We start from the raw sequence: 13,601 nt of genomic DNA, 5'->3' as shown, positions 1-13,601 counted from the left end.
ACAGGGAGAAACAATGTGTGATGGACTGACCATAACCCCCATTCCCTGTCTCTCTGCACCACTGTGGTAGGAGGTAGAGCTGTAATGAGGGAGAAGTGGGGAGAAGGTGTTTTTAAAGTTTTATTTTACTTCTTATTAGCCTGTTTTGCCCATGATGGCATTTGATGAGTGGTCCTTATCTCAACCCATGAACCCTTCATTATATTTTCTCTCCCCTGTCCAGCTGTGGAGGGGAGGCATAGAGGTGGGTGCCTGGCATCCATCCAGTATCAGATCAACTGAAAACATGTAAAAGCAAAATCTTCCCTCTAAAATAATTAATTTTATTAGTGAAATGGTAGCAAGGACAAGCATGCAAAGAATTTCTTTGCTCTATGCTACTTACACATCATAAAATAAGACAGTTGTTGTAAGACAGTCCTTCACAGTCATTCTATAAGCATACAGATTTGTCATTCTTTGATCAAAATAAGCTGCTTACCAATCAACAGCATGTGGCTTAAACATCACAAAAATGAGTGTCTATACTTTACATGGTAAAGCATTTTCTATAGTCTTAAATGTACACAGTCTCAAGAACATAAAATCCTATTTAAAAAGTGATTAAGCATCTTACAATCAAACTGGGTTATTTTACATTCCCTGTAATATGCTTTTCTTTTTCATTTTTGTGGTAAAAATTACTTATGCAAAGGAAAATGAAAACAAATTGAAAGCAAATAGTCAGTATGGTATTATTTTGTTTTAATTGAAGGAAATAACTTCCCATGAAGTAAGGCAAGTAATTTGATTGTAGTAAGTTGTTTTAAAAATAATCTAATTGATTTTAGGTATAAATTTTAAAGGTATGACTCTTAAGAAATCTCACAATGATGAAACTGATTAAATTAGTTCAGAGGGTACAAACCATGTTACAGAATCACAGAATCACAGAATGCACTAGGTTGGAAAAGACCTTTGAGATTATCAAGTCCAACCTATGACCTAACCTAACACCTCGTCATCAACTAAACCATGACACTGAGTGCCATGTCCTGTCTTTTTTTAAACACATCCAGGGACAGTGACTCCACCACCTGCCCGGGCAGACGACTCCAGTGCACAATCACTCTTTCAGTGAAGAATTTTTTTCTAACATCTAACTTAAACTTCCCTTGGCACAGTTTAAGACTGTGTCCTCTTGTTCTGTCACTGGTTGCCTGGGAGAAGAGACTGACCCCCACCTGACTACAACCACCTTTCAGGTAGTTGTAGAGAGTGATAAGGTCTCCCCTGAGCCTCCTTTTTTTCCAGGCTAAACAACCCCAGCTCCCTTAGGCGTTCTTCATAGGGCTTGTGTTCCAAGCCCTTCACCAGCCCCGTTGCCCTCCTCCGGATGCATTCAAGTATCTCAGCATCCTTCCTAAACTGAGGGGCCCAGAACTGGACACAGTACTCAAGGTACTCAAGTACTCAGTGTTTTAGCTTGACAAAAATATTTGGTTTGTCATTCTCTTCTTACATGCTTTTTCTTTAAAGAATGAAAGAATCTCTACTATATAACTCCTGTGTAACTTAGAACATTTTCCAAAATTATTGATCCCCTCAGCTTTGCATATGATTCCTTGTATATCACCCAACAGGTATCAGAGATGACTATGGAGAGGTAACAATTAAGGCCATCCAAATGTAGATTAAATGTCTAAAGGGCTGTCTTTGATGCAGGTGATCAGAAAATGCTTTGTATTCAGCTACTGCTTTTGTACAGTGGTGGTACTTGAAATGCATCTTTCACCTATAAATCTGTTCTAGTAATAAAAAAAAGTATAAATGGAGTTTTAGTATTTTAACAAGTGAATAAAAAAATCCTTCTGAGAAATAACTTGCTTTCTTGTCTACAGTATTGTGTTGGCAAATAGCAATAGAAATAATGTAAGATTTAGATGAAAATAAGTAATCACACAAACATTTCTGGGAAATACCACATTATTTTAAGAAGGCACTAAAGCTTCTGCTCGTGCTCCCATAGTTTTTTAAACAAGAAAAAAAAAATCATAATGGCACCTGTACTATTTGCAGCTCAACAGACACACTGCAGTACAACTCAAAACAAAGCTGTAAGTTATCATAATATCATATAAATGTGCTTACTTCTGGAAGGACAAAAAAACCCCCAAAATCCAAAACAACCCCAAAATAACCCAGTAAGCTAACCTAATATCTATAACATAGCCATGTTCCTTTTTGGAACAGAAAAGTATCATGCATTGTTCAAGTACTTTAAAAGAAATAATTCTTTTAAGCGTAACAGTAAGAAATTGTTATAAATAAAATCCAAGAATCTCAAGAAGTAATCAAATTAAAAACAAACGAGTCAGTGGGCATTTAACATAAGAACCATAAAAGTGTGTTTATGTTTAAAAATAATTTTCATTTATAACAGAAGAAAATGTGTACATTTATGCACCATTTTGAAGCACATCAAACAGTACACATTGAAGGTTTTGTGGATTTTTAACCTGAAAAGTAAACCAATACAAAATTCATGAACAAGCAGAACTTTAAACAATCTTCGATGCATATATTCATCTTTTTTTAATAGTACAGGTTTACATCTTTCAGTTTCTACTTATTCATAACAGAAAATGGCAAAACTTAACATAAATCATTTTACAAGTACAGCCATCATGAAGATCCATGGATTTTCAGACAAGAATAGTTTTGATGTCATCTGTCTTTTCAGGGTATAACTACTGATCTGTGCTCTCTTGCTTTGCAGCAAGAAATTGACAAAAACTGTTACTAGAATTGGAAGAGCTACTAGTACTATCACCATGTTCAGGTTGATTACGTTGATATTTTTTTCCTTGTTCTGGGAAATAAAGTTTCATATGTCATCCCTTAGTTGAGTCAGAGGTCCATCTTTTACTTTAAACCTCTTCCATTTTAATTGAATGGCTTTCATCATTTGGTCGACAGTTCCCATTCTGTTGTAGTTTGACTTCACCAATCCTTTCTGTATCTCTATTGCCTACTTCCTTGTCAGTTTCTGAGTTCTGATCCTCTTCAGCGTGATCTTTGTCCTACCAAAGATAGAATTATTAAAAAAAAAAAATCTCTTAGCCTGACAAGATATGACTTCCAACCAATTACTAATATTTTGATTGCCTCAATTTTTACATGCCTTGTTTCAGCAATTTTCAGAATAGAGGTATCAGGGGTTTTAAAAATTTTTAAATAAAAAATTTTTTTTCAAGTCTTTTTTTTTTAATTGTCTGAAGTTAGGCACTCATAATAACCTATCACCCAAGAAATCATTGTCATAAAGTGATCTGTCTTTATTATCACTATTCAGGTAATACAGAAAAAGCAGTATCGTGGCACCTAATGAGAAAAAGCTCCAGAAATCAGGACTTCAACATATTTTAAAAGTAAAACAGAATTGCAATTTTTCTTTTATATTTTTTGTCAGGTAACTGATAAATTTTAAGAGAGTTTTTGGGTAAGACCATTACTTAAGCATGTGGACAGAGTCACCTAAATCAGCTGTTTTATAACAGTTTAATAATTCTGAGTACCACAAACTACTCTTTAGAAGCATGCTGGGTTTTAAATTATACGATTAAACATTTGAAGATGTTTCTTTTCTTAATCACACCACTTTCTATTTTGCAAGAGAAAAATCCCATACTACTCTTTCCTCAAATCTTCATCTTTATTCCTGCAGAGTCAAATATGCAGTCCAGGACCAAAGCAACCAGGGAGATGCTGAACTGCAGAATGAAAGTTTATTAAAAATCTTTTCAGATCAAAAGCATGTGCTGGTTTTGGCTGGGATAGAGCTAATTTTCTTCATAGGAATTAAATGATGGGGGAAGGAGGAGGAGGGGGAGCATTCTGAGCAATGGTGTTTGTCTTCCCAAGTAACTGCTACACATGATGGGGCCCTGCTCTCCTCAAGATGGCTGAATATCTGCCTGCTCATGGGAAGAGGTGAATGAATTCCTTGTTTTGCTTTGCTTGTGTGTGCAGCATTTGCTTTCCCTATTAAACTGCTTTCATCTCAACCCACGAGTTGTCTTCCTTTTAGTCTTCTGATTTTCTCCCTCATCCCATCAGGGAAGAGTGGGTGAGAGAGCAGCTGTGTGGTGCTTAGTTGTTGGTCAGGGTTAAACCACGACAGGCAAACTAACCCTGAACCCTGCTGCTTAGTTATACAATCTCCTTTATGCCTCCCCATACAGACAGGCAGCCAGTCAACTCCTAACATATGGCACAGAACAGAAAAGAGAGAAACCAAAACAAAGTGTTTCAGTAACCTATTTACACAAGCTCCATCAAGTGGCAATCCTTTGATAAAGAAAACGGGGGAAAAGAAGGGTGGGGAAAAGAAGGGTGAGAGAAAGAAAGATGAAGAAAGGAGGACATTCCAATAATTGTTCCACTTGTAGCACTCCACTGTTTATCACCTGGTCACACAGCTTACCTTCAAAGTAGTGGTGCTTTTGTCAGATTTCTCCTTTCCCTCTTTTACTTTACTAATTTTTTTCTTGAAGTATTCCCTTTCTCTTCTTTCATTATTTGTATCTCTTTCTCTTTTTTTCTCTTTCTTGTTTCTGTTTAAGAAAATTTTTACTCAAATCAGAATTTGATCCCACAGTGACAAATCTACTACCAATGCATACTCTGACTGTACCGTACAGTAAATTGTACAATAACTCTGAATGTTGGCATCCTGGTTTGGTTTCTTTCAGAAAGGTTCGGTCACTTTCAAACATAACAAAAATCCCTTCACAAAGACAAGGGAACAGAGCTAAAGAATGCATGTGTTCAGTATACGTGGTATTTGCTAAGAGCTAACAGATTAAAAACTCTCAAGTTGAAAGCATACCAAAGATCAAATCCATAAAAGGCTTTTTGGTCTGCTTTAACTTAGAACTGAATCATACCGACCAATTGAAATTATCTGAGATAACTAATAAAAAGGCAGTAAATCAATGAAAATACTTCCCAAATTGTTTTCCATATATGTATCTACAGCCATTTTTGAGTGTTCTGCTTATTGAAAAATAGACCTTTTCCTTAGAAATGAAAATTACTAAAGAGCTTTTTCCAAACTAAAAAGCCAAAAACCAGAAGAAACACAAATTGAGTTAGCTTATTTCATAACAGTGATCTCTATATCACATTTCAGTTTAAAAAAAGTACTACAACTTTTTCCTCCTTTACTGCTCATTAACTTTTATATTTACAGCAAACTGACCTTCTCGGAGAAGGAGTTTGTGAAGACTTGTTTTTGGTCATTTTAGGAGACTTGGAGAGACTTCTACTCTTCCTTTTACGTCTTTCTCTGGAGGACCAAGAAATTCAAGATCACCAAAGAAGAAAAATAATAAACTCAGCAACTGGATAAAACCAGAAAGCTCTTAAAATTATCTGACAGAACTAAATAAATATTCCTGAATATAACATTATCTATGGCAAATAATATATGAACCATATAAACAAAACAAAACAAAAAATTCATATGTTTCAGTTTGATTGGAAAGGAGAGAATGGAAGTGAGAAGTAGGAAAAAAAAGTTGTGCCCTTCATTTCAGATTTTAGTTTTATGCTTATCCTCACATGCTTGTACTTGTATGCGATAACAATGGAAACACACTGAATTCACTAATTTTGTACTAAGTTTCTTCAGTCAGGAAAATAATACAATTGAAAGAAAAGACACATTAAGACAAAAGGCATAAACTTGAGCAATACAAACTTCAAAAATTAACATTTCAAGCTTAAGATCATTGGAATTCAAGTTCAGCATGACTGAAATTTAATTCCTGAATACATAAGCTAGCATTCATATTGGTTTAGTAGCAAGTAGTGTAAAATGAATCTCAAGCTGTTGTCAAAATCAAAATGAAAATGTTAATATCTATTGTTTTCCTAGCAGTCCATGCTCAGCAAACCTATGCATTATTCTATAGCACACTGAAGAGCTCTTAGTATTTTACAAAACAGCTGTTTTATACAGATGTATGAAATTTGATGAAGTTGCTGTTACAGAGTCTGATCTCAAATAGAATAGAACATTAAATAGCTGGTTGCAAGCATACTGAGACACATCTTAAAATAAACTAAAAATTGAGCAAGTAAAAGCTTCATTCAACATAAACATACTACCTATCTGTCAAAGATTACTCTTTCCTATCACCTCTTCATAGGGCAGGAAAAGCAGACAGGAAGAACCAACAAAGACAACAGGGAAGTTAAAAACTAATTGTCAGGACATTTTAAGATACAACACAAAAGTTACACCTATGCATACTAGCTTTTGCAATTGCCACTGATTTTCTTTAATATTTAGGAAGGCCAAGAAAACAACAGTTATTAGATAAATTACAAAAGTATAAACTAAGATATACCTAGTATCACTATTTGGACTCATACTATGACAGTATCATCTAGCTTGATCTCCTGATGTTGCACAGGACAAAAGTTCATAACTATTTTTTTCAGCAAGTTCTTAAGTTTGATTAAATTTTTGTAAACAAAGATATAAAGTGGCCTCAAAATCATGGAAAGAACCTCCACAATCATTGATCCGCTGTTCACTGGTTAACATGTACCTCATTTTGAACATCCTTACATTTATCATCACCTTTTTTCAAACGGGGACATTGGAAATTATATCTTGTTCTGACAGTGTTCCCACTTGGTCTACATTGAGTACATCCCCTTTATTTTGTTTTCCTGCATACATATCTGTGAGCAACCAAGTAAGCACCCTAGTAATTATGTTCCAACTAGAAACTGTTTATGCATTAAATCAAAATTTCAGTTTCTGCTTTTCATATTTCAAGCTGAAGAACTACAGCTGTGTCTGACACCATTCCTACCTCTATGTTACATTTGTCTATAAAAAGTTTTTTGTGTGCCTGTTTCTATTCACAGTCTTAAGGAACACTAATACAGCAAAATTTAAGGAAAATAGTTTGAAAAAATTGATACCGATTTTGTGACTCTAAATCATACACATAATTACCACTCCTGTCTCAAAGGAAAAATTCCACAGGGTAATGAAAGGAGCCAACTTCCTGTTGATTTAAATAAAGTTCACTAGAAATCACTCCAAGATTTGCCTTAGACCAACATCAGGCCTAGCAGTGCTAGAATTTTTTGAATTCTGAGACAGACAGAAGCTTTGAGGCAGAGACATTTCAGAACACCTGTCTCCAACTAGTAGTACTTGGAACAATGGTGGTAGTGTGGAATAACTCCCCCTCTACTCCACTCTCGCGAGTGTTGAGTAATACATTCTGTGCAGGTAGCTCAGTGTGCAGCTGCAGTGCGAACTGCAGATTAAACTCTGGGTGGTGGGAAGTACCGGGAGCCCCAGGAAGAGGCTGTGAACTGGCACTGACCTTTTGCACAACAAAGGGCACAGGGACCTATAGCACCAGCCAGGTGATCAGACACTCAGAGACACATCAGGAGCTGAAGACTCAGCAGGAAGACCCCAGACTATTGTGCAGATAGACTGGAAGGATATAAAAGCCCAGGGATTCGGTTGTTCAGGGTCCGTCCTTGAAGGCACCAGATTGAGCTGTTTCTGTGTTACTGCACCATGAATAAATTGTTTTAAGGAATCAGATGTCTGAGACTGCTATGGGAAACCTGGGGTTGAGCCAGTAACAAAATTGTATGAGAGTGGGGCGTGTAAAAACCACAGTAAACTTGCTTATCAACAACCTGGACAAAGGGATAGAATGTGCCCTCATTAAGTTTGCTGATAATATTAAACTGGGGGGAGTGGCTGATACACCTGAAGGCTGTGTTGCCATTCATCAGGACCTTGATAGGCTGGAGAGTTGGGCAGACAGAAACTTAATGAGGTTCAACGTTAAGTGTAGGGTCCCGCACCTGAGGAGGAATAACCTCAAGGACCAGTATAGGCTGGGGCTGACCTACTAGAGAGCAGCTCTGTGGAGAAGGACCTGGAAGTCTTGGTGGATGACAAGTTGACCATGAGCCAGCAGCGTACCCTTGTGGCCAGGAGGGCTAATGGTATGCTGGGGTGCATTGGGAAGAGTGTGGTCAGCATGTCGAGGGAGGTGATCCTCCCCCTCTATTCAGCCCTACTGAGGCCACATCTGGAGTTGTGTCCAGTTCTGGGCTCCTCAGTACAAGAAAGACAAGGAGTTACTGGAGAGGGTTCAGTGGAGGGACACTAAGATGATGGGGGGGTCTGGAGCATCTGTCTTATGAGGAAACACTGTGGGAGATAGGCCACTTTAGTCTAGAGAAGAGAAGACTCAGAGAGAATATCATCACTACATATAAATATCTCAAAGGTGGATGCCAAGCGAATGGTGCCAAACTCTTTTCAGTGGTACCCAGTGACAGAACCAGGAGCAATGGCCATAAACTAAAACACAAGTAGTTCCATCTCAACATGAGGAAAAACTTATTTATGTTGTGAGTGGCAGAGCACTGAAACAGGTTGCCCAGGGAGGTTGTGGATTCTCCCTCTCAGGAGACATTCAAAACTCACCTGGACACATTTCTGTGTAACCTGCTCTAGGTGACACTGTGTTCCAGTGCAGTCTAGATCAATTCACAGCAGATTGTGGGGCTGTGTTTCCACCCCTGGGGCAGTTGGTTCCAGGTGTATTGGATTCCCCTCCAAGTGAAAGCAAACTGTGGCCTGCACTGTGCCGCCAAAGGGATTGAGAAAAACGCATTAGTGATATCAGTTGTGGCACCATTTGCCTGCTTTTGATTCCAGCTAATATTGAAGTTCCAACATGTCTGGAACGGCAGCACTCAGAGGTGGTGACTTCATTCAGGCCACGATACTCTACTATCAGCCTCCATTCCCTATTAGACTTTCACACTAGCCATATGGGGCTGTTAATGGGTGAGCGGGTCCTGCTGATCACTCCTTGGCTCTCCAGTCAACAAATTAGTTAATGGATGGGAGTTTAAGACTCTTGGTTGGTGCACTATTGTTGCCAATGTGCTGTCCTGGTAGCAATTGGTATTTGCTGGTCTTCAACCTGCAGCAATCCCATGTGTCGTGATTTGACACGGAAAAAAATTTTCTCAGAAGGAAGAGGTCAATCCAGTCAGGGGTCAGGGTTAGATATTAACACTTGAGGTGACCAATTGAGGGTGGACACGCCTCTGAGAACACAGAGGGGTTAAAAGCAGAATTCCCAAGAGAACTTTCTCTCTTTGGTTCCAGTCAGAGTGCAGTGCAGACTCTTCCCTGTCCAGCCAGGTGGCTGGGTCAGGGAGGGGAAGGCCCACGGCCTGACTGCAGTAAGGCCGAAGGGTGGAGGGACTGGAACCGGGCTGGCCCCCTGCACATGAAGGCTGGAGGAAATCTGGGATGTTTGCGTTTTCCCCCCAGACTCTCTCTCTCTCAAGAGAGAGAAAGACATAGCGACAGTGCTGACAGTACTCCGGCAGAGGAGGAAGGGGGGGGGGGGAAAGTGTGCCCAGCATGGGAGCTGGAGCCTGGGCCGAGAGCCATCCAGGGAGTCAGGACTTTTAACCCTTCCTTGAGAAATGAAAGCTTTGTGAAAACATTATTCCTCCTTGGTTTGAAAGAGAAGAAGAGAGACAGCCTGGGACCTGGGATGTTAAGGAAAGAAGATTGGGGGGGAAGATGATGGAGTAGCTTTTAGCTAGACTTTTTCTTGTTAGCCATAGACTGAACCGATTTTCTCCTCCAAGAAAGAGACTGTATTTTAGGAAGATGCTGGTGAGCCAAGATACCTGCTTCAGCAGCTAAGAAAAGACAAGAGTGGAGCTAACAGAGAAAAGTTAGAGAAATTTGTAGTAGTGCCCCCTGTCTTCAGAGAAGAAGAAAAGAAGAAGATCTCTGTTCTTAGACCCTCGGCCCCAGGGGGAAATGGGGGGGACTGCTGTCCCACAAAATGAAAAACTAAACTGTTGTTTTTTCCCTCTTGGCAAAACATCCTTGAAAAGGAAAAATCCTAAGAGCAGTCACATACACTGTAGTGAGAGCACAGTACATAGAAAAGGAAATTGTCACCATAGCAAATTCTTCTCCAAGCAGTGCCATGTGTGACATTGAAACACAAGAAGTGGCAGCTGTGTTTCTTGGGGGGGTCTATGGCACAGGAGAGACTCCTCTCTCCCTCAATAAACTAAGTATTAATTATCTGAAGGGTGAGAACCTGACTGAGAGTCTAAGCTGTGTCTCACTGTAATTTACTAGAATTGGGGGGGGGAGGAGGAATGTTTTAGAAAGTTTTAATTTTAGATTTAGTGTGTGTTTTTCTTTCTTTTTTCTTTTATAGTAGTATAGTAGTAGTAGTAGTTTAATATTTTTTTTCCTTTGCTATTAAGCTTAAATCTGTTTTGCTCTATTTCTAATCACATTTCACAGCATTCAATTGAGAAGTTACATTTTCATGGGGGCGCTGACATTGTGACAGTATCAAACCATAACACCATGATAAAAGGATCTTCGGAGACGCCAGGCAGGGTGGATAACTGTTTGATTTTTCTCTATTCACAGCTACACCAAAAGCCCATCTATACCCTTTTGGATCCTTGAAGTACCCTCTCCTGAGGTAGTCAATGCCAAAGATACAAGGTGCCTCAGGGCCAGTCACAATGGCATGCTTTTCCCATTAGTCCCCTGTTAAACTCACCTCAACCTCTAATACAGCCAACTCTTGGCCTCCCCCTGTCACTCCAGCGATGCAGATGGATTCCACACTCCTGTGCCTTCATGGCATCAGTGTGCACTGTGCACCGGTATCTACTAAAGCTTTATACATCTGTGGATCTGATGTGCCAGGCCATTGAATACACACAGTCCAGTATACTCAGTCATCCCTTTCCTCCTCCTGGCTGAAGGCAGGGACCCTCTTCCTGGTCAGAGTATTCACTGTCTGACCTTTGGGATGCCAGATCAGAAGTGTCCTCACCAGGGTTAACAAAAGCGATTTCAGTTCTTTTATGTTTGGGAGATCACTGATTGCCTTCTTGTCTCTCTGCAGCAACGACATGGAGTAATTTCGGATGACCCTTTCTTAACAGCTCTCTTCCGTCTCAGTTCACAGACACAGCCTTCCAGTTTAAAGGTGGGTTCACCATCCCACTTCCTCATGCCCTCCCTCTGGTCACACAGAAAGAACCAGAGTTCGCCACCTCACCTGAGCCTGGGACTTCCCTCTGACCAGAGTAGAAGAAGACCGATCTCTTGGACTGCCCCTAAAAGCTGGGGTGCTGGCTTGTAGGGATGAGGAAGTACCCAGTGTTTCTTCTACATTTCAGATCCAAAAGGATGCCATCTCTGCAGTTGTTGTATCCATTTGTGGATAATAAAATGATACCAAGCTGCTGGAATATGATGCAGGGGCTCTTTGAACCACCTTCCTCCACATGACCATTGTGCAAAGGACGTCCTCTGGATCTTTAGGGACTCTGTCAATTTTTTGATCACTATAGATGATTTCCAGCACTGCTACTTCTCTTAAGTACTGGATACCTTTGCTGTAGTGGTCCACTTCACTGGCGAGCTCACAAGATTTCCCTTAAATGGATATCTTGCCCTCAAGCTTGAGAGAAGCCATTTCCAGAGTCTGCAAATTGCTCCTTCCTTTCCAGTTCTTCTTTCAATTTCCTGATCCTTAGGAAGGGATCCCAGCTGTTGGGCTTCATGACCTTCTAACTACTGACTGTTGGCCCCGTTATCCCAGCACCAAAGCAGCCAGGCAGAAATCCTCTCACCTTGCTGGTGGCTGTAATCTTTCTGCAAGTCTCAAAGTTCTGATGAGGTCAGGGAACAAGTAACTTCAGTTTCCCATTTGATTTGCCTCACTCCTTTCAATTTGCATTGTTGAAGGGCCTGCCTCTTGATCTAATCCCTCCTTTCCTACTGTTACTTCCTCCTCTTCTTCCTCCCTTACTAATCTGTAGTATGGGCTTGCAACTTGCCTTGTCCATTTTTTTGTTTTCACTACAGGGGCAATTACTGTAGTTGCTGTAGTTTGAGTCCTTGTCTCCGCCATAGTGTCCTCAAATGCAGTTTGTATTCCTGCATCACCTATAGTCCTGTGAGAGTACTGAACAGTGGCTCGGTAGGCACAGGCCAGGCTCTAGTACAGGGCAAGAAGCTGCTGGTTTTCATGGGGGTAAACAAGGCACCCTTCTATCAGTTGACAGGTCAGTTTATTAGGGTTGTTTACCTGTTTGGGTGTAAAATCCCAGGCAATGGGAGGTGATAACTACCCTAGGAACCCGACCAAATTCTTCCACAGGGCAGATTTTCAATAGCTCTTAACATAAAGGTTGCTTTCTCTTACACCAGGCTGATGACAGATTGCATGAATTCCATAGCGTACCAACAGTATTAGCTAATATTATTTATAGTATTAAACAGCTTACATAAGGATGAGCAAAGACCACGGAAGTGTGCAGTACAAAATCATTCACATCCACCCTGGGCAGGGAGGAGCTGTATTCACTCATCATTGTCTTAACATGTTCTCAAACTCAGCAAAACAGAGTGATAAGCAGCGCAGCTGACAAACACCATGTCCTGCATAGGAGCTTACTACTTGATAACTACTGTTTACCATTTACTATAGCATGCAATATGTATAACTGCCTTTATCTTATCCCACATTTGGGCGCCAAAAGGACTGTAGTGTTTTGACCTTGGCTGGGTGCCAGGTGTCCAGTAAGCTGCTCTATCACTCCCCAGTGGGACAGGGGAGAGAATAAGATGGAAAACAACTAGTAGGTTAAGATAAGGCAGTTTACTAAAGCAAAGGAAAAAAACCAGCAAAAGTTTGTGCATGCAGAAGGAAAGGGGAAAGTTAATCTCTACTTCTCATCAGTGAGCTATATTCAGACACTTCCTGGGAAGCAGGGCTTCAGCAAGAGTAGTGGTTGCTCTGGAAGGCAAACGTAGAATAACGAATGCCCCCTGTTCCTCCTCTTTCCCTTAGCTTTTATATTTGAGTTGATGTCATATGGCATGTAATATCCCTTTCATTAATTTGGGTCAGCTGGCCTGGTTGTGTCCCTTCCCAGGATCTTGCGCACTCACAGCACCTTGATGGGGGGAAGGAATGTTAGAGGGACAGCACTGCTCAGCAGTAGCCAAAACACTGTTGTGTTATCAATACATGTCCAGCTACCAATGCTAAGCACATCACTGTGAGAGCTGCTAAAGAAAAATGAACTCTATCTCAGTCAGATCCAATACAACCTGCTTTGGCAGAAGGGTTGGACTAGATGATCTCCAGAGATCCCTTCCAACCCTAACAAGCCTGATTTTGAGTAGGGAGTCAAGCAGGGCATACATAAGCATTTGTTATATTAGGTACGGAGCCACTGGTCACAATGTTGCTTGGTCTGTTCACATGGTTGTGGTACCTTGGCTGTGGAAAGACTGTCCAAGACAGCAGACAGATTTAAAAGACTCGAGAGAGTTAGAGAGAAAATGTCCCATGCCCCACCAGTATGAACCAGAGTCTGCTATTGGGAGCAAGCACCCCCCTGCTTGACAGAGAGGATACACACCACAAGGTAACTTGTGGTTTTATCTGTTTGCCCACGGAGAGGACATGAGGAAGTGGGAT

The 13,601-nt window shown here is 40.4% G+C and overlaps 1 protein-coding gene across 1 annotated transcript in view; it reads right to left on the bottom strand.

Moving 5' to 3' along the window:
• Positions 1-302: 302 nt before the first annotated feature.
• Positions 303-13,601, bottom strand: part of LOC116806889 (uncharacterized) — a 76,420-nt gene continuing 63,121 nt past the window's right edge. Inside the window, exons 10-12 of the mRNA XM_032744710.3 lie at positions 5,243-5,329; positions 4,466-4,595; positions 303-3,062 (exon numbers count right to left, since the gene is read on the bottom strand). Coding sequence (XP_032600601.1) covers positions 2,910-3,062; positions 4,466-4,595; positions 5,243-5,329 — 370 coding nt within the window. The 3' untranslated portion in view covers positions 303-2,909. The remainder of the gene's footprint in view (positions 3,063-4,465; positions 4,596-5,242; positions 5,330-13,601) is intronic.

The sequence above is a fragment of the Taeniopygia guttata genome, chromosome W, assembly GCF_048771995.1.
Source record: "Taeniopygia guttata chromosome W, bTaeGut7.mat, whole genome shotgun sequence".
Lineage (NCBI taxonomy): Eukaryota > Metazoa > Chordata > Aves > Passeriformes > Estrildidae > Taeniopygia > Taeniopygia guttata.
The sequence above is the reverse complement of the archived record's forward strand: the minus strand, read 5'-3'. Positions and strand labels throughout refer to the sequence as shown.